Here is a 22,091-nt window from a genome sequence, read left to right on the forward strand (position 1 = left end):
GCACAGCTGTCCGGGGGCTGCGGCTACTGCAGCGCTGAGAGCGGAGCCCCGTTCCCGTCGCACCCCCCGGCTCTGCCGGGCTTCGGCTGCGCGATTCGGTCCGCCCGTGGCTGCGGATCCCCTGGAGCGGCTCTGGGGCGGAATCTCGCCTTTCTCTCACGTTACAGACCGCTCCCCGGGTATTGTTGGCCCTCCCCCAACCCCCTCCCCGCTAGTTTGGTAAATGCATAACCAAGGAGTGGGAAAAGATGCAGGGGAAAAAATAATAATAATAATAATAATTAAAAAAGAAGTCCCGTAAATTCTTAGAAGTGCGGCTCTGGAGGGAAATCTATGGAGTTACATCGGTAAATACTCGGCCCGGGCTGCTCAGACTTTTAATATTTAAGCTGGGATTACGCGGGATCTCCGGACGCGCTGCTAACCTTTGCCAATTGCCGTGCGGCACAAACCCCGCGGGGCGCACAAACGCAGCGGCGGCCCGACCCTCCCACGGCCGCCGGTGGGCGCCGACTCCGCCACCGGGCAAAGGAGCCGCTCCGGGCTGCTCGGCCCCGCGGCCGCCTCCGTCGGCCTCTGTCCGCTCTCCCAGGGCCGCTCTGCCCGGGGCGGGGTCCCGGCGGGGCTCCCCGTTCTCCTTCTTCAGGGGCGCGCCGCGGGCGCTGCCCCGCTCCCGGGCCGCCCCCGGTCCCGGGCCCCGCTGGGCAGCGCCCGGGGCCGCTCGTGGAGCGCGGGCTCCCCCCAGCGGCCGCCACCGCCCGTGCGGGGCCGGCGCCGGGCGCCCGAGGGACGGGGGCCTCTGGGAGACGACGGGGGTGCGCGGGCTGCCCGGGTGCTTTTCCTCAACAAACGCCCTCACCGAGCACCGCCGACACCCCGGCGGCACGGAACGCCCCAGCGCGACCCTGCTCGGGAAGGAACGCCCCGCTGTGTGGCTGGGCTCCGGCTGGGGACGCGCTCCATAGCGGGACGGACAAGTGCTGTGCCCCGGCTGCTGCAGCGGGATCGGCGGTGGCGGCACCTCCCAGGGCGGCTCGGGGCCGTGTCAGCCCCATGTCAGCTGAGGCACGGGGCTCTCCCAGAGCAGGCAGGGAGCGACGAGGAAGGTCCAGCTCCGAAAGGGCAGAGCTGGCTTTGCTGCGGGCTCTCTGTATAGCAGGAGAACACTGAGCTGTCTCACGCACCGGTGTTGCCAAACACCCTCAGTGTGTAAAACGCACATCGGAGCCAAGCGGTTCCATTGTAGAACACAGGTGCCTCTCTCAAGGAGGCCATAAAAACACACTGCTCAGCCCCTCGGCTTAGGGTTAGGGTCCTGCCCTGTGCCCCTCAGCTCCCATCCAGCCCCTGGGCCTGCTCAAGGGACAGTGACTCTTAGGCAGCCCCGAGGCCAAACGATGGGTGGCTGAAAACACAACATATTCTCTCATGGAGGTCATCTGCAAGAGTCTTCTAGGGAGCACCTTAGGTTCAGCTCTCACCCACTGGCAGACACAAAAAGCGCTTCCAGACCGCATGTGACAAACCAGAGTGAGGTGGGCTGTGAGCTGCCCGCTTCCTGTCAGCAGGTGACAGGCGGCACCCAGCTTGCTCCCCTCCCTCCTGCCTCCTTCCTGCAGCGCCGCCATCTTGGGCCTCCGTGCCTCTCGGAGAGCTGATGGATCAATGCCTTCACTTGAAAGCTGCCGTCGTGCTTGGAAGAGACTGAATTATTTAAAAGTATTAGAAAAAAACATAAAAATCAAAGCTGCACTGTAGATCTCTAGGTTGGATCAGCACTCGCTATATTTTGCTCTTTCAAATCCCTTCTTTTAGCTAATTCAAAGGTTCAGTCTCGCATCCCGTTTGAGCTCTCACGGATCGATCAGCACGCGGTGCAGCGAACATTTTCTGATCACAGCCACGTGCAGAGTGGGTGGGGAGCTCAGCGATGCGCCCCAGCCTCGTCAGTGAGTGCAGCCACCATGAGCCCAGGGGCTCCTGCCCTGCTGCCGCCCAGGCCCTACTGACCTCGTACTCAGCCTTGGGCTGCAGCCACAGACCTCAGAAAGAAGTTCTGAACGAAATAAGTTACTCTGAGTCACACTATACTTTAGTGCAGTATATGGGGGAAAATGCGAACACTGGAAGCAGTGTTTCACCACCTCCAGCGAACTAAACCCTCTGCATGGTCAGATCAATGCATGCACAAACGCCCCACAATGACTGAACAAAAGTCACTGCCAAAATGCAATGAAAATAGAGTCATAGAATGGTTTGTGTTGAAAGGGATCTTTCTAGGTCATCTAGTCCAACTCTCCTGTAATGAACAGGGGCACCTGCAGTTACATCAGGGTGCTCAGAGCCCTGTCCATCCTGACCTTGAGAGTCTCCAAGGACGGGGCTTCTACCGCCTCTCTGGGCAGCCTGTTCCAGTGCCACACCGTACTTATTGTAAACAAGCAATTCCCTTAGCTCCAGTCTCAATTTCACCTCTTTTAATTTGAAACCATTTCCCCCTGTCTTATCACGACAAACCCTGCTAAAGACTCTGTCTTATTTCTAAAATGCCTAAACAGATACTGTACAGCAAGTTCATCCCCAAACACCAATTCCAGGTATTTCCAAAAGGCCCACCTCAACAGTTCAGCACTGGCACTTTACTGCAGTCACTGCCCAGCAACAGCTGCTGCCAGCACAGGGTCCCACAAACAGATGTTAAAAAGTGATAGCAGACATCAGACCAAACTTTCCAGCAGCATCTTGCTGCAAGAGTGAGAACTGCTTAAATCTATCATGTTCCTAGATGTAAACACAACTTTATCTCTATTCCAGTTTTCATTAGCACTGAGCTGCTTTCGAGCACTTTCTAAAAGCAAAATAAGAGCCCTAATAAAACATAACCATGTGTATGAGAGAAAAGGATATGACCTTGTCACAAAAATGCTGTTGCACTTCTTTAGGACTTAGAAGTCTGACAGTTCAGGACTGCATGGTCATCACATCAGAGCATTTCTATTTCAGGCTTTCCAATACTTCAGTAGGAAGTGTTACATAAAAACAATAAACATCTGCATTGTATACTACAACATTTGATATCACCAGTGGATACACATTTGTAGCACGCATGGTATCAGATCTACATTGTTTTGCTTACATTCAATTAAAGTTGCCAATTGCATCTTAAAGCAGCAGAGCCACATTGACATTTTTTGAACATTTTCACAGAACATTAAATGTACCTCAGTCCCTCTGGACTGATAACATGTAAATCTATATAAGTATTGAGAACACGTAATTGCTTTCTCTTCCTCAAATAATAAAGCACTCCTGCCAGACAATAAAGTGATAAAGTGCATTGCAACCTCCCAGGCATTAAAATCTGGAAATCCTGAAATATTTTAGAATCTGGGTTTGTCTGTGTTGGTTTTGTGTCATTTTTTTTTCTTCTCTTTTCCTAACGGTTTGCCTTACACATAGAAATAAAGTCACCTGACAACCTCCACTCAGACACGTGAACTTTCAGAACTGCAGAAGCAGCGCTGAGAAATCTGTCAAACACGGGACAGACAGACATGAAGCCTGAAACTGCACTCTGCATGTACCAAAAGCCAGCATGTACCAAGAGCCAGGACACACAGAACAAGGGTCCAGGCTCATACTTAGCAGTTCTCAACACCCAGAAGCTCCGGCAGCTGCACGGTGCTGCTAGAAGATGGTTGCAGCATGTGTGAAGCGATGCTGGCCTGAGGCAAAGCTGTGAGACAAAAGCATAAACTGAGGCTGCAGGTGCTGGAGATTAAAAGAAGTCTTAAGGAAGGTTTCCTCAGAGACACAAGAAATGCACAAACTATTCATTTTAGCAGCTTTTACAGGAGCGTTGCCTCGAACAATTAACAGTACAGCAGGCGAATCCAAGGAACGCTCTTAGTGAACCTTGTCTAAAAGCAAATGATCACTGATTGCACCTACATGCACTTGGGAAACAGTTCTGAATCAGAAAACAAATTTTCTAGACCAGTGATGAAGCGGGAAGACAAAGTCTGCCCAAGCAGCTCTTTCCGGGGGGTTCTGGACAAATGGAGTCCAGCCAATAACCCATCACTTTCTATTTCCTACTTTCAAAGGCACAGAACTCTGTGAAATCTTTGCTAAGCCACCCTGTTACAGAAGTTCTGCAGCACCTAAATACAAATACATCACTACCCCTACCACTAACAGGGTTGGAAATACTTTGTGGTCACATCATTTCTGTTCAAGTAGGAAATCATTCTGGAAAGAAATTCAGCAATTACTCTCTAGGAGGCCTCTCTCAATACATTGTCATCTCCATGTTCTGTTTTACATCCCGTCTGCCCAGATCCATCTGCTGTCTCTCGCTCTGTACCTAGATCACAAACTGCCTCAGGCAGTGAAACACTATGTGCAGTGCGCCAAGTCCTATATGCTTTAATAGAGCTACAGTAATCTAAATATTAAGCAGCAATACAGTTTAGAAAGAAAAACTCACAGATTTGTCTCTTAAAACATTCAGGATTAACATTTCAAAATGAACAGTGAAAAATACGCTCAAACCGTTCTTATATCTTATGATTTATTTCAGTTCTTTTTCTTTTTTTTAAATGAGTGCATAAAAGACCAATGAGTGTAGATAAATATATATAGTTTTCTGTTTTATTTATTATTTTTTTATGCACAGTTGATATTCTGCAACACAATCAAAGGGATACAAATTAAGTTTTCAGAGCAAGATAAACACTGTACACTGAATATATTTTAGCACGATTGTCATCTCTGAATTAGCAGACACTGACAACTCGGTAAGGACGTTAATTCCAACTTTTTTATACTGGCAGTAACAGAAGAAAACTACAACATTCTTAATAGTGTTGATAATAAGCTCTGGGGTATCCACAGCTTCTCCAGGCAGCCTGTGCCAGCGCCTCACTGCCATGTTAGTAAAGAATTTCTTCCTAATGTCTAACCTAATTCTCTCTCCTTTTAGTTTAAAATCATTCCCCCTTGTCCTGTCACTGTCTGCCTGTGTACAAAGTCAGCCCCCTCCTGCTTATAAGCTCACTTCAACTACTAGAAGGATGCAGTGAGCTCTTCCTGGAGCCTTGTCTTCTCCAAGCTAAAAAGCCCAGCTCCCTTGGCCTTTCTTCATACAAAAGATGCTCCAGCCCTCTGATCATCCTCGTGCCCTTCTCTGGACCCACTCCAACAGCTCCACATTTTTCTTGTGCTGGGGGTCCTGGGCCTGGATGCAGCACTCTAGATGAGGCCTCACGAGGGCAGAGTAGAGGTCTAACTTCCCCGTTCTGTGCACACACATGTAAAACCCTTTTGTCATGTGACACTTCACACCACAGACAAATGCCAAGTGGTATCTGCCACAGGTATCCAACCAAGGAGGAGGCAGTCTGGACCTGAGCTGTGCCTGCACTTGCAGAGAGCTCTGGGTTTATGTGGAGATGTGGAGAAGACGCAGCAGTCAAATCTGAGCAATACACAGATAACATATCTTCAGTTTACTACTGGTCAAGCAGAATATTCAGGGGGGAAAAAAAGATCATTTTGAAATGTAGTCAATGTAGTCAAGTAAAAAAAATCCTCAGAGGGAAATATTCAATACAAATATACAGAACACCGAGGTAAACACTGCTAGAGTTTAAGGAGCTCAAAGCAAAAGATGGGTGAGTGCTGAATGCATGCGACTTATGAAATGACAGCACAGAGAGTAAACGTGATATCTAAGATCACACATACAGACATAGCTCTCAGAATATTCTAGGACTGCAACTGCAAAATACGTGGATATTACCTTTGTGGGCCCGTAAAGCTCATATCAGGAAATAGCCATGAAAAGCACATCTATGAACTGCTACCACCATTTTATGCTTCTGGTTTTGCTAAAGTCTTCAACATGCCCTAAATATGTACTTGCCCACTTTTCTAGACTGAACTTCCCAGTGTCTGCTTTTCAACAGACCTTAACTAGGAAAGTTATTGAAGCCAGAAAAGACTCATCTATGTCCTCATACGTTCACAGCAATATTGAGGGTTTGAACCACTGCTATGAGGTGAAAATAAACAGCCTTGGTTTGGATATCTTCTGGATGAATTAGTGAGAGGATTTATCTAAAAGTTACAGAGTCCTAAAGCAAAATCAGAAGTAGCTGTCCTCACGTACGCTAATTCAAATCAAGACATTTGCCCAACCAACACACTCCCGCCTGCTTCTTGTTTGTTATTTGTTATTCTCACTGTGCTTTATTGCCTGCTTCCTTCTGGTTTTAGCACTCAATTTAAACATTCAAATAGCAGAAAAGAAAAGGCTTTCCTGTTTCAGCCAAGATGTTTTGTAGGAAGCCATCAGCTGCAATTAAACCAACAGGGCACAGAAAGCTCTGTGGAAGCTTTGGTGGATGCAAGGGAAGCTAGGGGACTGATAGGGAACATCGCAGGATGAACAGCCTCTTCCTCCGAGTCCACCCATCCACCCACACCAGGAAGCTTCTCCAGATGCCATTTCAAGACTGATCTCCTGATTTGAGCTGCCATGTGCAGAGACATAGCCATAAAGAGCAAAGAGATCCTGCGATACCAATCTCTTAACTTCAGCCCCTATTCTAGACATTTAAAAGTAGATGACACAAACATCCCCCAGCTACAGAAAACATGCTCAGAGATCATTACCCTTTTTCTCCTTCTTGATTTGTTATTAAAAAACAGGGCATAACTTGGTTGTGGTGCTGCATGCAGATCAGAATCATTTACAGTTACTGTCCGGAACTGTTTCCTCAGTTGCAGGTCTTCTATATAAATTAGTCCCTTTAAAATGTAACACAGAAGCAGCTTGTTGTTAAATTCTCATTGTTACAGCAGAAAATTAAGAAAAATATTGTTTTGCACCTTTGCTTTCCACATGACCAGAAGGGGTAGACCCAGGGTGGAGCCACCCTGGGCTCATAAAAGGGCCAATTGCCGAAGGGAGAGCATCTCATGGATGAAGGCTGCTTCCTGCAAAGGAGAGCTGTGCAGCCAGAGAGCCTCCTCACTTGTTGGGTGAGTTTAACTCTCCTTTCTGCGTATGACTATTGGCCTGCCTGTGCATACTTTGCCTGGTATCACAAGAATGCGTCAGAAGCAATTTCACTTCTTCATGAGCAGATCATTGGTTGTGACAAGGCAGGAGAGAGAGAAATCCTTTTAAAATGAATTCAGGTTTTAGGTTTGCAGGTCTGAAAATGGCTCTCCTTCAGACAGTGCACACACACACACACACATACATACACACACACAGCGTGAGCAGAAAAACATCCCAGGCTATTGATGCACCTCACTTGCGGAGATCTGGTCAGCTTTAACACACTCTACATCCTTCACAAGCCCACTGAGAAGATGAATGCCAAAAGCCAACAAGATGCTGAAGAGCTGTAATGGTTTTGTGAATGAGATTATCAAATCAATTCTATTAAGATGGCTCAAGGGACAGCTGTTAATTAGGATTTGTCTGTAACTGAAAGTTAAATCAGAAAGTGCAAGTGTGTTCCCTTGTGAACATACTAACTCCTGATGATTTTATGTCATTTTTGGTAGCTATTCCAAACTAGCTGCAAGCATGGCCCAGCCATTGGTTTCCAAATCTCAAGTGGCTTCCATCTGCAGAGTGCTGTATGAAGTGCAGAAGTCTATGGCATTACCATGAGGAAAGTAAATCTAAACAGAGCAATGTTAAGAACCCACCTCTTGGCGGTGAGCAGAAGATCATACTGACAGTAAAACTGTCACTAGCCAAGAGCTGTTCACAATAGTATAATGGTAAATAAACACACAAAGGATGGTGAATTTGCCATATTAGATTCATTATCTCCCTAGAACTTCCTCCCTCCCATTTGCTTATTTTCTCAACTTACTCGATATGACACTGTTCCGCACAACATCCTGGTTGCCAAATTGTATAAAAATGGATTTGAGGGATGGATCACTTGCTGGATAAGGAATTGGCTGGATGGTTGCACTCAGAGAGTTGTGGTCAGTGGCTCAGCGTCCAAGTGGAGACTGGTGACAAGTGGTGTTCCTTGGGAATCAGTGCTGGGACCAGTATTATTAAACTGCCTTTGTAGGCAACGTGGATGACAGTGGGATCAACTGCACCCTCAGTAAGTTTGTAGACCACATCAAGCAGAGTGGTGCAGTTGACACGCTACAGGGAAGGAATGCTGTCTCCAGAGGGACCTGGACAGGCTTGAGAGGTGGACCCATGCCAAACTCAGGAAATTCCGCAAGGCCAAGCGTAAGGTCCTGCACGGGGGTCAGGGCAATCCAGAGCATAGATAAAGGCTGAGCAGAGAATGGCTTAAGAGCAGCCCTGAGGAGAAGGATTTGGGAGTGTCAGTTGACAAAAGACTCAACATGAGCCAGCAATGTGCTCTTGCAGCTCAGAAGGCCAACCATATCCTGGGTTGCATCAAAAGAACTGTAACCAGCTGGTGGAGGGAGGTGATTCTGCCCCTCTACTCTGCTCTCATGAGGCTCCACCTGGAGTACTGTGCCCAGTTCTGGGGCTGCCAGAAGAAGGGCACTGAGCTGTTGGAATAGGTCCAGAGGAGGGCCATGAAAATGATCAGAGGGCTGGAGCACCTCCCCTGAGGGGACAGGCTGAGAGAGCTGGGGCTCTTCAGCCTGGAGAAGGCTCCAGGGGAACCTTATAACAGCCTTCCAGCACCTGAAGGGAGCCTACAGGAAAGCTGGGGAGGGACTTTTCATACGGGCACATAGTGACAGGGAAGGAGAAATGGTTTTAAACTGAAAGAGGGTAGATTTAGACTATTAGACTTCCTAACAACTAGACTTGTTAGGAAGAAGTTCTTTACTGTGAGGGTGATGAGAGACTGGAACACACTGCCCAGAAAGGTTGTGGATGCCCCCTCCCTGGAGGTGTTCAAGACCACGCTGGATGGGGCTGTGAGCAACCTGGTCTAGAGGGAGGTGTCCCTGCCTTAGCAGGGGGTTGGAACTACATGATCTTAAAGGTCCCTTCCAACCCAAACCATTCTATGATTTTGTATTTCTTCAGTATCCAAGAAAAGAGACTTCAAACAGTTGTGTTTTGGTGTTTATTGGGTTTGCTGGTTTAATACATTTGTTTGTTCCTAGAGAAGGAGAACAAAACACAGAAGAGAAAAACTTCATTCCTCACAAAGGATCCTCTGCAACTTGGGGCGTCTGTCATAACAGATATTCTTAAAACCACCCAGAGCTCCACAATTCAAACTAAAATTACAGTACTTTATCCATCAACTAAACAGACAAATGCCATTATTGTCTGCTATTACTGAATCTTCCTAACAAGAGCTACCTTTTGCCAAAGTCCTTTGAAGGCCCTTAACAAACAAGACTCATGCCTTGATGCTTCCCTATGTCAACTATCACATCACAGAATCACCAAATCACTAAGGTTGGAAAAGATCTTCAAAATCATCCAGTCCAACCACCCCCCTATCACCAATATACTCAGTAAACCATGTCCCTCAACACAATGTCCAAACTTTCCTTGAAGACCTCCAGGGTCTGTGACTCCACCACCTCCCTGGGCAGCCCATTCCAGTGCCTGACCACTCTTTCAGAGAAGTACTATTTTCTAACGTCCAACCTAAATCTCCACTGGCACAGCTTGAAGCCATTCCCCCTGGTCCTATCACTAATGACACGAGAGAAGAGGCCGACCCCCAGCTCTCTACAACCTCCCTTCAGGTAGTTATAGAGAGCAGTAAGGTCTCCCCTGGGCCTCCTCTTCTCCAGACTGAAGAGGAGGACGTGTAGGACTGACCTTGTCCTTCACAGGGTAAGATTTAATTAAAGAGTCCTTCAGTCAGAAACCTGGAGTCACAGAAATTACCACCTCAGTGAAAGACAAACACTTTTATTTTGGAAAAAAGTTGTCCGTGTCTAACACAGCATGTACAGATGCATTAAACCAGAAATCTTTAGCCTAGCAATATCAAAAGCTACAACATATGGAATCATTGCAAAAGAGTAATAATGAACATGTAAATCAATACATAAAGCCACTCCCAAGCTCCATATAAGAAAATGCTACATTTTACCTAGTTTTTGTAAATTGAGCAGTCCTGCAGATTTCACGTGTGAAACGTATCCCGTAAGATGCAGTAAGTACACACAGTATAAACTAGGACTAAACACACAATTTTGCAAGTACACAGTGGGTAACATTTCTGATGACAGGAGAGCACTTAAAGTAGTCATAGTCTTAATTACAGCAATATGAAAGATTATAAAAATAACTGCAATATATTAGTTATGTTTCCCAGTTAATCTCATGCATTTACAGAATTATACGTACAGCCAGATAGGTAGGTAGATGATGTTTTAAAATAGAGAAAGGGGATGCATTTCAATTTAAGAAAAAGACACCCTGGACATTGCCAAGGGACTCAAGAGTAGAAGCAGTTCCTGGCATTATAAAGACAGACTTTTCAATTCAGCTTCTCCTTAATTTGCCTCCTTCTGGATAGATTTTCAAAAGTTTTGATGTTTGGGGATGGATGTTGTTCTAACTTTTTTTGCTATTCCAAGGCTGGTAGAACAATGCTGGATGGAATTAACCTCAGGTTAGTATTCTGAAGCAAAGTATCTAACCTGAGCTAAATCACAGCTTCCAGAGCCTCCTCAGGGAGGCCTCAGGAAACGATTCATTTGACTTTTCTCAAACATCTAAGGAGGAGATTAATAGCTCTCTAGAGGTGCCCAGATTCCTCACTTAAACCAGATGTCAAACTTTCAGAGAAAAAGCACTTACTGAGTTCCACTCGCTATGTACCATGATTACTGGACACCTTATATCTGGAAAGGATGACATGAGAGCCCTAACAACTGGGCAAGAAATACAGTGAGCTTCCCCTATTTTGTTAGGGTTTTTTTTTTTTTGTCCCAAATTTAGATCTCTAAGCACATAGGGATTAAAAGTTTCAAACTGCTGTGAAAAGTCGTTCTTCTACACAAGTCCTGCACGCTAATGTACTTAATCAAGTGCATAATTTAAACATAAGCAGCTTCAACCATGTCCAGAAAGCTATTTAGTCTATCAAAACAATTCATGATTATGAATACAAGTACACCGCTGAATTAGAAACATCAAAATTTGGGAAACTGTTTTAAATGGTTAAATTCCCATTGACATTAAACATGACTTCTCTCCCTATATGACAGCTCATGCCAACTTCATTCATACACTACAGCAAATCCCCTTTTAGTTTAAGAACAGGAGAACTTCACAGCATGTCACTTTTTTTAAAAAAAGGCATTTTAGCAATGCATTTTTTAACATTCATTGCCAAAACACATCTTTTACAATGATTAGGAAAGATAGACAACATCAAAAAACAAGATAAAAAAAAGTGGAGTATCCTTAAAAGCAGAATTTAGATAATGTGACTGAGGGATGGCTGACCATTGGAAAAGACCACTCAGTTCCAGAACAATTGGCATCATTCACTTTGGATTTAATGAAAGTAAAACAAATTTCCCTCTATATGACCACTTCACATGGAGAGACACCACAGTAGTTATCAGACTTTGCATTCACACTCTACCATACCTTGTAATATCTCTCACCTGTAGACAAACAAAAGGCACTTTGGCAAAGCAACACAGGAAATCCAGCACACCTGCACTGCCCAGGCCCCAGGTTTTTCCTGTTGCACAGATGGAGAGAAATGCAGTCCTCTCCATCAGCTGTAGAACAACATTTTAAAACACAGCTGCTAGAAAACACCTTCTGCTGTTATGTGTACTTCACTAAAGTAATTCTTAAATGAAAAATGTTGAGATTTATACATAAGTGTATATATAAATGTACATGTGTGTACATATATACACGCCTAAGTATAAAATAAAACTACCACAAAATACAGCAACTTACGTTTGCTTCATTGTGACATAAGGAAGGTCTAAATGTAGCTCATTTTCTTATCATGGAAATATCAGAAATATGGAGTCCAGTCTTTCCTTGCTTTGCTGGAAGACATCTTAGAGGTATAAAGCCATAGCTAAAAGAGATTCTTACCCACTGATTGAAGGTTAAAGTGTACAATTATAGATGAAAGTCTTCCCCAATTATTTCTCAGCTATTTGAATTAATTACATTAGCAACAGCCAAGTTTGAAATAGCCCAAATAAAGAGTAGATTTCAATTTATCTTTCCAATTACAGTAGAGAACTTCTGATAAAACCAGCTTTAAACAGAAGGCACAAAAGAAAGAAAAATATCCCTTAGTATGAACAACTAAATGTCAATTTAAACCTCCTTTATACCACCTACAAAGCAATAGAGAATGAAATCCTTCACACACACATGATTACAAAAACACTTATTTGATTCACTGATGCTACAGCAATGACTCTATACTATTTAGTTCACCAGTTTAAAGGCACAATGGATATCACTTCATCCGTATCCCATCCTATTTACAGTGGAAAACAAGATCTCTTAAGAAAAAACAAAAACAAAAAAAATGAACACAGATGCACCCTGAGAAGTGAAATTTTTCAACAAAAACATTTTTTAAAAAATACTGTTCTTTCTAAGGTCCCATTATCCGAGCCTGTATTCCTCTACAGGTAGATAACTACCTGTAGACAATAACAATTCAATATTAGCAATATTGACAATAACCTGCAATATTAAATTACAATGAAAAATATTACTTATAGATAAAAAAAAAAACATTAAAAGTTCCCAGAAAAGTAAATCAACCTAAACCTGACTGAAAGAAATGAGGTTTCACACGGAATTATGCCAAGGTTGACGTCTGTCAGCAGGGATCACAAAATCTGAATTCAAAGTTCTCTGACAATGTCCAGGTTACTAAAAACAAACAAACGAACAAAGTGGAATGGATATGGCTGGAAATCCCATAGTGCCATCTGTGCAGAGGAAAAAAGTGAAACAAGAAGCCAACTGTGCACTGCCCTTCTTTGGATCTGGAATTCCCAAAAGATTCTGTAACATTAAAAAAATCAAAAGAATGAGGTCTTTTTATAAAACTCAGATATGGGTTTCTAGCTGTTTTGTGACACAGTTTGAAAAGTATTGGCACCTGCACAAGAGTTCAGAGTGTTCATTCAGGAACTGCAGAGATTGTCAAATCTTTAACAATTTGTAGGAGTCCTCTACCACTGGATGGTTATGTACTGCACGAAAAGTATTCTTTGCCAGTGGTCCTCAGTGCAATAACGTATTTCTGTCAGGTGAGTATTTTCCCTCTTCTTCCAGTAGGTAATAAGTGCCATCGCAACAGTAACAGTGGAGCCAATATCAAACGACAAGCTGTATTTCATGGTCCATATTCATCAGTAATAGCTAAATAGGTAAAAAAAATAACTTCAATTCTTGATGTACACAACAACATATTCTAGCAGTGGTATTAAAGAAAAAAAGAGAAAAGCTTCATCCAAGGAAGTGCAAAAGGAACAAAACCCGTAAATAGTTCATCAACAGTTTTCCTTCTTCAACATTTCAACAGTGCTGAAGAGAGAGAGTACAACAGTACTTAGAGCTCTCACCTCTAGGGAAAGAAGAAAACACACAAAAAACCCTCAAATCCAATACCTTAGACTACTAAGCCACCAAAACGCACTGCTCTCCCTCCAAAACTACTCTATTTTCATTGCTGTTTTACTGAACAAACATGCTTGTTCTTAACAACTTGACAGATTTTATTCCTGTGCAAGGGACATTTGCTAATCCATTAACTTAAGTACTATATTTTACATACTGTGCAGGATAATTAGATGTATACAAACCAACCGTCTTGAGTGTGTAAAGAGAATTGGTCTGGAATTTTCTACACATCAGTTATGACACTGTGTACAGCTCAAACTTTATATCCAACACCAAGAAGCAGCTGGCAATTTTCTCTTTCATTTCTGCTACAAGTTCAGGTGGAAGGTTCTTGAATTTATCTGTTGTGTCACTTAGGCTGGACTGTAAAACATCACTACATCTATTTCAGGTGGAGGAAGGGATGAAAATCTATCAGATGCAGTTCATTGCCACAAAAAATGAAAACCTGTCTTTCCAATCCATTCTTAATGAAGCTCAAACAGCTTTTCAAATAACTAATTGTAGGCCCGACCATAAGATGTTGTGCTGCAGACCAAATTAAAATGCTACCATATGTGTGCACGTAGATCTGTACACATTTATATACACATACACACATATACACATAAATAAAAAAGGAAGCACCCATTTTTTTTTTCTTTCTAGTAATTATTCAACATTTTCATTTATCTAGATATTAACATATTTGCTGGGTATCACACCCTATAAAGGGACATGTAAGATGTTTTTCATTTTCTTGCCATTAAAGCCATACATATGGCTAGTATTTAAAAACATGCAGTGCCACCGATTAACAGAGTAAAACAATTATTAGGTACAATATCAGCTCTAGGAAATGCATAATAGATTTAAATTTAAAATGTATTTTACCCATTTGTGCAAGTAATTAATACAATCCACTATTTCATAGGAACTCTTCATAAAAAAAAATCATCACAAATCCACAGGAAATAACTGTCAAAGGAATTCCATAGCAGCATATGCAGCGAGTCACTGGGTGAAACTCTTCTTTATGAACACATTAGGAAAGTTGGCATTCAGTTCTAGGACAACTCTGTTATCAATCTGTGAACAGAAGGACACATCGAGTAAAGAAAGATCTTTACAAGACTCCAGCAGTTTTCTTAAAGATGCTGGGCTTACCATCCTCGTTCCTGTTTGAAAACAAACAAACAAACAAAAAAAAGAAAAAATGCAAAGTTAAAAAGAATTGTTGTTTGTTTTAAAGCTGCTAATATTGCACGAAAAGAATGCTAGTAATGCAATGTTTATTTACATTATTTCAATTAGATTTCAAATGAAAAACTTCAGTGGCAGTCTTTGTATAATTTTTGTTTTTAAGAAGCCTGTCGCATTTTCCTAACTCAGCTATTCAATTAGATCATTTGCTTCTTAGAATAAACTTTACAACTTCAAGAGAAATTTCTAAATACAGAAGCTGACCAAAGTATCCAAAGCCACAAGAGCCAGTGACTAGATCCTGGGCTTTGGCTACGCAGGAAAAACTTTTCTGCTGGCTGCAATGCCTGGCAAAACACACACTGCTGTAGGCTCTTCCAACTCCAAATACATTAGCAAGGCTTCCAGGGCTCTAGAGTGGTTACAGGTATTATATCCACATCGTGCAGGAACGGTTCTCAAAAGACTACTACACACCTGGCAGACAGGTCACAGGACTGACAGGAGACCCACGCCTTACTGCAGGCACGTCCAACCCAAGGCCTGTGGGCTGCATGTTGCCTGGCACAGCTCATACTGCAGCCCACCCCACTGCTGTCACACCGTTGTGGTAGTGGCTCTCCCACACCGAGTGACTCAGCCTGGCTCCAGATGCACACCCAGATTGTTCAGCGACATCCAAACACTGCTGTTTGACCAACACTGTCTGGGGCACGGGAAGGGCGCAGTGCAGAGCTGGCTCAAATTACGGCAAATAATTCTATGCATTTTGACACCTTGGCTATACACAGTCCTGTGAACAGCAAAAACAGGCAGCAGTGCTTTCTGTATTGATAAAGGAATTTGACAACGAGTTTCAAGATTGAAAAAAAAAAAAAAAAAACATCAATTTTTTGATATATTTGCAACTCCACCTTCAGTCTACATGAATACAGTACCCGAGAATTTCAAATTGGAACGCACAGAGTTGCAATCATATTTGACTCAAAGGAAAATTGATCATGTCTCTACTAGACTTTTATAAGACCTATCTCATCTGAGAAAGATATCCCTTGCTTCACAATCACGCCTTATTCACATCATCACTTTTTGGCAGTACGTGTATTCGTGAACAATTGCTGGCAAGGATGAAGCAGGAAAAATGTAAACTTTCATCAAAAATCTCTGATGAACACCTCAAGAACTCACTGAGGATTGTAGCACCTTCACCAAACCAGAATGATGCATCTGCTTCACAAAAACAAACTCAACTCACTAGTTTTATGTCCTTGTTGCTTTTTTTTTTTTCCCACGTTTTAATAAAATATATTAAAAATAAAAGCAGCTTAGTTGCCTATTATATTAACTACATTATGCATTTTACTGGAGCCAGTGGTGCAATGGATAACACATCTGGCTATGAATAAGACGACTGTAGGTTCGACTCCTGCCTAGTTTGTTCAATTTTCCCCAGCACAAGAAGGATACAGAGTTGTTGGAGCAGACTAGGAAGATGATCAGAAGGCTGGAGCATCTCTCTTATGAAGAGGGAGTTGGGCTTGTTTAGCTCAGAAAGAAAAAGGTTCTGGAGAGACTTAATAGTAGCCTTCCAGAACTTAAAGGGAGGTTATAAGCAGGACTTTTTACACTAACAGTGATAGGACAAAGGGAATCTGAAGTAAAAGAGGGGAAAATTCAGGTTTGATGCTGGGAAGCAGTTCTTTACTCAAGAGGAAGGTAAGGTGATGGAACAGGTTTCTCAGAGAATTTGTGGATGCCCTACCCTTGAAAGGATTGTTCAACGTCAGGTTGAATGGGACTCCCAGCAGTCTCATCTAGTGGTTGACAACCCTGCCCGTGGCTGGCGGTTGGAAGTAGATGATCGTTAATGTCCCTTTCAACCTAAGCCATTCTATTATTGTATGACATGCAGTCCAAGAACAATTCCTCTTCACTTCATGCAGCTCAAGCAAGCCTAAAGGTTGGACACACACACCTTATTGGAGTAGCTGGTAGCCAGGCAAGTTATTCCAGAAAGTAAACCAAGCATGGATGTCCACAGTGTGACACACTGCTCAATTTCTACTGACTCTAAAGAGCTTACGCATCCAGCAGGCCTGTGAATATCTACTGGCAGACATCTATTGGTAAAGCACTGACATTCCACTTTTTCTAAATCATTCATAACCCGATGCAACTCTTTCTTCCTCTTGCTTTATCATCTGGTATTAAGTATCACAGGATCATTTTGCAAATTTTCAGCCTTAAATTCTTCAGCTTCAGATTTTTCTTTCTTAATTGCTTATGCGTTATCAGCAAGTTCTGGTATGGCTTATTCACTCCTTTGCCTGTATTACTCATTAACAGATGAGACAGCACCTATCACATTATGGCCCTTGGTGACCACAGCAGTGACTTAAAAGCGACAATATATTCTTATCCTTTGCTTTCTCTCACTTAAACGCCTTCTCTAAGACAGAAAACAGCTTGTTACAAAAACAGAACAGCCTTGCTAAAAACTTCTGAAAATCCAATACTATCCAGATTGTATCAGTGTTTGAAGTTCTAGGTTTGAAGCACCTAATAGGTGAAAGATCTCACAGGGATGGAGCTCCCCTTCACAATATCTTAACAATCTTCATGTCCAGTTGCACGTTTCAGCCCTTCATTTCTCCAGCGCTGGGGCCAATTTAAGTGATAAATCATACTAACAGTTTTGCATGTGAGCTCGTTTAGAAATACTGCATAAATATGAGTGCTAACAATTTATTACTGCTCAACATATTAATTTGTTCAAAAGCTTCCTGTATCAGCATTCCAGTTTAAGACAGCTTTCCAGGCTATTCTGGAGAGAATGGGTTGCACCCTACTTGAACCCCCTTGCAGCAAGCACTACTAAGATGTTTTCCTACAAGAGCCTTCTCATATCTGAGTGGCCAGACACACTGTTTATCTATCAGCCTCTGTAATTCTCCTGTAAACTTCTTCCAACATACCTGAAATGCCATTTTAGCACTACCTTTAGCCAATAGCTCATTAATGGTCCATTTCTGCCTTACTGTGATGCTGTTTCACCTTCTTATTTTCCTCCTTTGAACAGGACTCATTTCCAGAAAGATGACTGTTTCTAGTAGTCTCCTGTAGTTCTCTGTGTAAGCACAGGGGTCTCTAACTGTGGTTTTCATCTATTCTGCAGTAGAATCTTGAATTAGTTATTTAGGAACATTACTCTGTCTCTGTTATCATGTTATCAAATTCTACCTCACCTACAGGGAGGTAATTAAGGCATATCGTTATTGTGACTTTTAACTCTTACCATCATATAATCACTGTCACCACAGTGGTCAGGCAGTTGATATAGCAGTCCTATTGGCACACACACAAATTTTGTGATATTCTTTAGTTATTTACTTCCCTTAATCATAATTGTACCATAGTATCATTGCCCTATCAGAAGGATCTGCTCTAATGTTTCAGCTGAAATAACACTATCATACTTCTACCACACCTAAAATTGCTACTGCATTAGCATCTTCATTTAAAACTAGTTTTGTTTGACCATCTCAGCTTTTAAGATAAAAATCCAAACCTTTTTACAAAATGCTATATATAGATGCCTAGCCATTTTGTGTGTAGTAAGAGGGTCCTCCTCATTCCTTCCTATCTGAACTTTGACAGTTGACCTATGGCTTAATTTAAGACTTTTAATGGATTTAGAACCAAATAGGTCATCTAAGTACAAGCTTTATTGCACCTCTTACTTTCTTCATCCCCAGACTTAAAATTTTACATTAGGAAAAACCTTCTTCAAAGCTAAAAAGGCTAGTTGGTGTTTGCAGTGTTTGGTCATTCAGACCAGGGAATAAGCAAACATCCACAGACTTACTCTATGTTATACAATGCCGAATTAATGAGACACATTTCTCAAAAGCACATTCAAAAGCATTTCAGAAGTATAATACAGCATATATTTCCTTGCCTTTCAAAAACTGACAAAATATGCTAGTTAGCTACACTGCACATTTTCCTACAGTTTGGAGGCTTCTGGACCTTTACTATTTTACTACAATTTCTCCCACATTGCCCATTACTTTGAGTAAATTCATAACATCTGCCTTTTTTTCTGTCGCTCAGTTTACAGTCCTGAAAAAAAACCTGATATCCTTTTCATGAAAGGTGCTTTGAGTAATGATTTATATGCAAGAACAGTTATGTATATTAGCTGCAAATGATTTCACCTATATGCACGATACATCCAAATCCTCAAATACTAGAGCAGTTGAGTGTATGATGACTACAGAAGTACCACATCTGGAAAACTGCCAGAGTCACAACTTCTGGGGCAAAAGGGACGGATACACAAATGATAATTAAGAACAATATTGAAGTTGTTTTTTGTTTTTTTTTTTTTAAATGGGCCTCCAGTAATTTCAGTTAAAGATACACTAATATGAACCTTTCAAAAGGATGCACATGAAAAAACAGCTTTCATCTTTTACTCAAAAATAACACACATGTTGCTGGGCTAAAAAAAAAAAAAAAAGAAAAAAAAAAAAAAAAGATACCCAGAAATAACTAGCACTATTCTCCCAATCACTCTCACTTTTCCTTTTCTTCCCCAACCAACCAGATTAGCCTTTCATTCTTTACACTCTACTCAATTTACAGAACTCTAATTAAAGTTTAAATGTAGTGCACATTTATGTTTGATTTGACTAGCTATGTGTTGATGCCCTCAAGAGAAAGCTGAAGATTTTGACAGCTGGCAAGGGGTTTGTTGGTTTTGCTGTTGCTCAGAAATGTGTAGGACATGCTGGTATGCAGATAGTATACAAATTCTGCAGTAACAAGGGTGCCTACTTTTTATTACTCTTTGTGCAAGACAGAGAAGGTTAAGACTTTTGGGAAATGAGGTTAATATGACTTACTGTTCTCCTTGATAACAACTGGTACTCACAGCAACACAACTAAGCAGCTGATACGGCATACATTTAAAGCTATTGGCACTGCCAATTCAGGTGGTCACCTGTCTCGACATGAGGTTTCTTCTACAAGTATGGTAACACTGAACATTGTACTGTAACACTATAAAAATATAAGATAATCGTAGCTGGATCACTCTACGTTCCTCAGGTGAACAAAAAGAAATAATTCCTGCATAGTCCACCCTGTCTGTTAGTGGAAAAGATGCAGGCAGAGAAGATACTTGTAAATAGGCAGCTCAGTATGTACTGGGTAAAAGAAATATAACTAAAAAAACCAAGAAACATACTCATGTACTTAGTGACACACTTACTTCATCATACTTCTTCCAAACTGTATTATAAATACAGCAGATATGAAACCAAACCATGATTTTAACAGAACCTTACTTTCTTAAGCATGCTTTACACACAATTTAAACAAAGCTACCCATCAAACAATGCTTTACGTGGGCCAATAATTTTATGCAGCACATAGAAACTCGCAATTTTTATCTTCTTTCATTGCACTAAATCCAGAAGGGAATTATCAAACAATAACAGCGACACCAAGAAAAGGACAGATGGGCAGCAAGCTGCAGAACCACCTTGGCATCCAAAGTACATGTAACCTTTTTTTTTTAAATACTTAAATGAAGAAGAGTTCAACAAGCTTTCTTTCAGAGGCTTAGATTTCCTTCAGTTCTGAACACAGTGGGAGTATAAATATTCTGTAACTGAACCAAGAATTTTTCCCTGCCACACTTGTGTGTTCTACCAGTTGAACAGAGAAACAAGCAAAGTATTGTCCACACTGGTGATTATGCTGCAAGGCAAGACATTTTGATCTCTACTTAGGTAAGTTCCTGTATACAGCAAAATAAAATCAAGCTTTTATGCAGTGTAGTTGAGACAAAGTAAGTTCTCTTGCTGCATGCACTGCTAACCCAGCGGTAATACTTGTATGCCCTTAACATATGCATGTGTAATCCAGCCATTTTTTACTTGGGAAATGACAAAGGATGCAGTACGAGAATCTCCTTTTCATTCACATCATAGAGGAGACCCAACGTTCAAGGTTAATTTTGCAAAGCTGAGAACTGACCTCGAGCCTCTAATAGCTTCAGACCTGTTGTCATCCTTCTTTAAAAGGAAAAAAATCATATTAAGAATTTACACAGTTAATAGAGATAGCATGGTCCTACATCAGCAGCCAGAAGTCAGAGCATGTAATGAGATTTATGATTTTCTCAGCATTCTTGTGATGTAAGAGAGCAGGTCTTGGGTTCCTAAAAGAGATTTCTGAATTTATATTTGAATATCTGGCAACTCTACCTCCAGATGATCTCAGCAAGGTTGTGATTCTGCTTGACAACTCACTCCTCCTTTGAACCACAGACTGTAATGTAATGGCTTCCATATTTAAAAGAAGACACGAAGAGTTTTCTTACTAGTACCACAATAGCTGGATCACTTCTTCACATACATTGTGAAGAATGTACTGATTATAGTAGAGAAAAAAAAAAAAAAAAGTTGCATTCTACTAAGTATTACTCTGAAGAAAGAAAGCAAATCATGAGAGTAGACACTGAGATTTTTGGTAACAATTTGTGGTGTGGATAATTCAACTGGATATCCTCCTGAGAGCACCCTCCTGAACACAATTTGCAGCTTTATCAGGTAAGGTTGACTACAAACCCACTTGACTCAGTAACACTGGTAGGCACCTAGGGAATGGAAGAGAATTCCACTCTACCTTCACACATTTTTCAACAAAAACATCAATGAGATGTTAAACTGAATTCAAATGCGAATTCAATTGTTAAAGGAGAAGTGTGGCAAAAACCCTTCAGTGCTTGCAGAGAGGCAGCAGAACTAGCAGACTTATCTGCAGGCTTAACACAGCCGAGCTATTCATTCTGCAGCCTTTGGTACAGTGAAAAGGTCAGACCGATTTGTGGGCAGACACAATGCCATTGTAACAGCATGTATGTGGGTGGTCAGGAGAACATACATGTTTATGAAAGACTGTATTCATTATGCCTTTTGGAAACTTTTCATGTCTGAACAGTGAAATGTATATCCCTGATAGTCTAGCTACAAAACATGTGCCTTTAACCATAGGCAAAAGCATATATTAACACCCGAAAACTTATACATTAATCCAGAATAATATGTACTAAGTGGACTTAAGTTTTCATCTGTTCTTTCTCCTTCCATGTTGGAGAGAAGGTAGCTTTCTAATTTATAGACAGGTAAAACTAAAACTAAGTAAAACTAAAACTAAGTAAAAGAGCATTTGCTATCTATATTGTGGTGACAACTTGCAGTCACTTGATAAA

At 41.9% G+C, this 22,091-nt stretch overlaps 2 protein-coding genes across 5 annotated transcripts in view; both read right to left on the reverse strand.

Annotated features, from left to right (window-relative positions):
- Nucleotides 1-22,091, reverse strand: part of FAXC (failed axon connections homolog, metaxin like GST domain containing) — a 251,953-nt gene that overhangs the window by 21,327 nt on the left and 208,535 nt on the right. The window lies entirely within an intron of this gene.
- Nucleotides 9,892-22,091, reverse strand: part of FBXL4 (F-box and leucine rich repeat protein 4) — a 56,757-nt gene continuing 44,557 nt past the window's right edge. For 2 of the 4 annotated variants that reach the window (XM_052686795.1, XM_052686720.1), the window contains exon 9: nt 9,892-14,784. In XM_052686795.1, coding sequence (XP_052542755.1) covers nt 14,621-14,784 — 164 coding nt within the window. In that variant the 3' untranslated portion in view covers nt 9,892-14,620. The remainder of the gene's footprint in view (nt 14,785-22,091) is intronic. The other 2 variants (XR_008207733.1, XM_052686931.1) reach the window with 2 other exon arrangements.

This window comes from Tympanuchus pallidicinctus, unplaced genomic scaffold (assembly GCF_026119805.1).
Source record: "Tympanuchus pallidicinctus isolate F22 unplaced genomic scaffold, pur_lepc_1.0 scaffold1, whole genome shotgun sequence".
NCBI classification, from domain to species: Eukaryota; Metazoa; Chordata; class Aves; order Galliformes; family Phasianidae; genus Tympanuchus; species Tympanuchus pallidicinctus.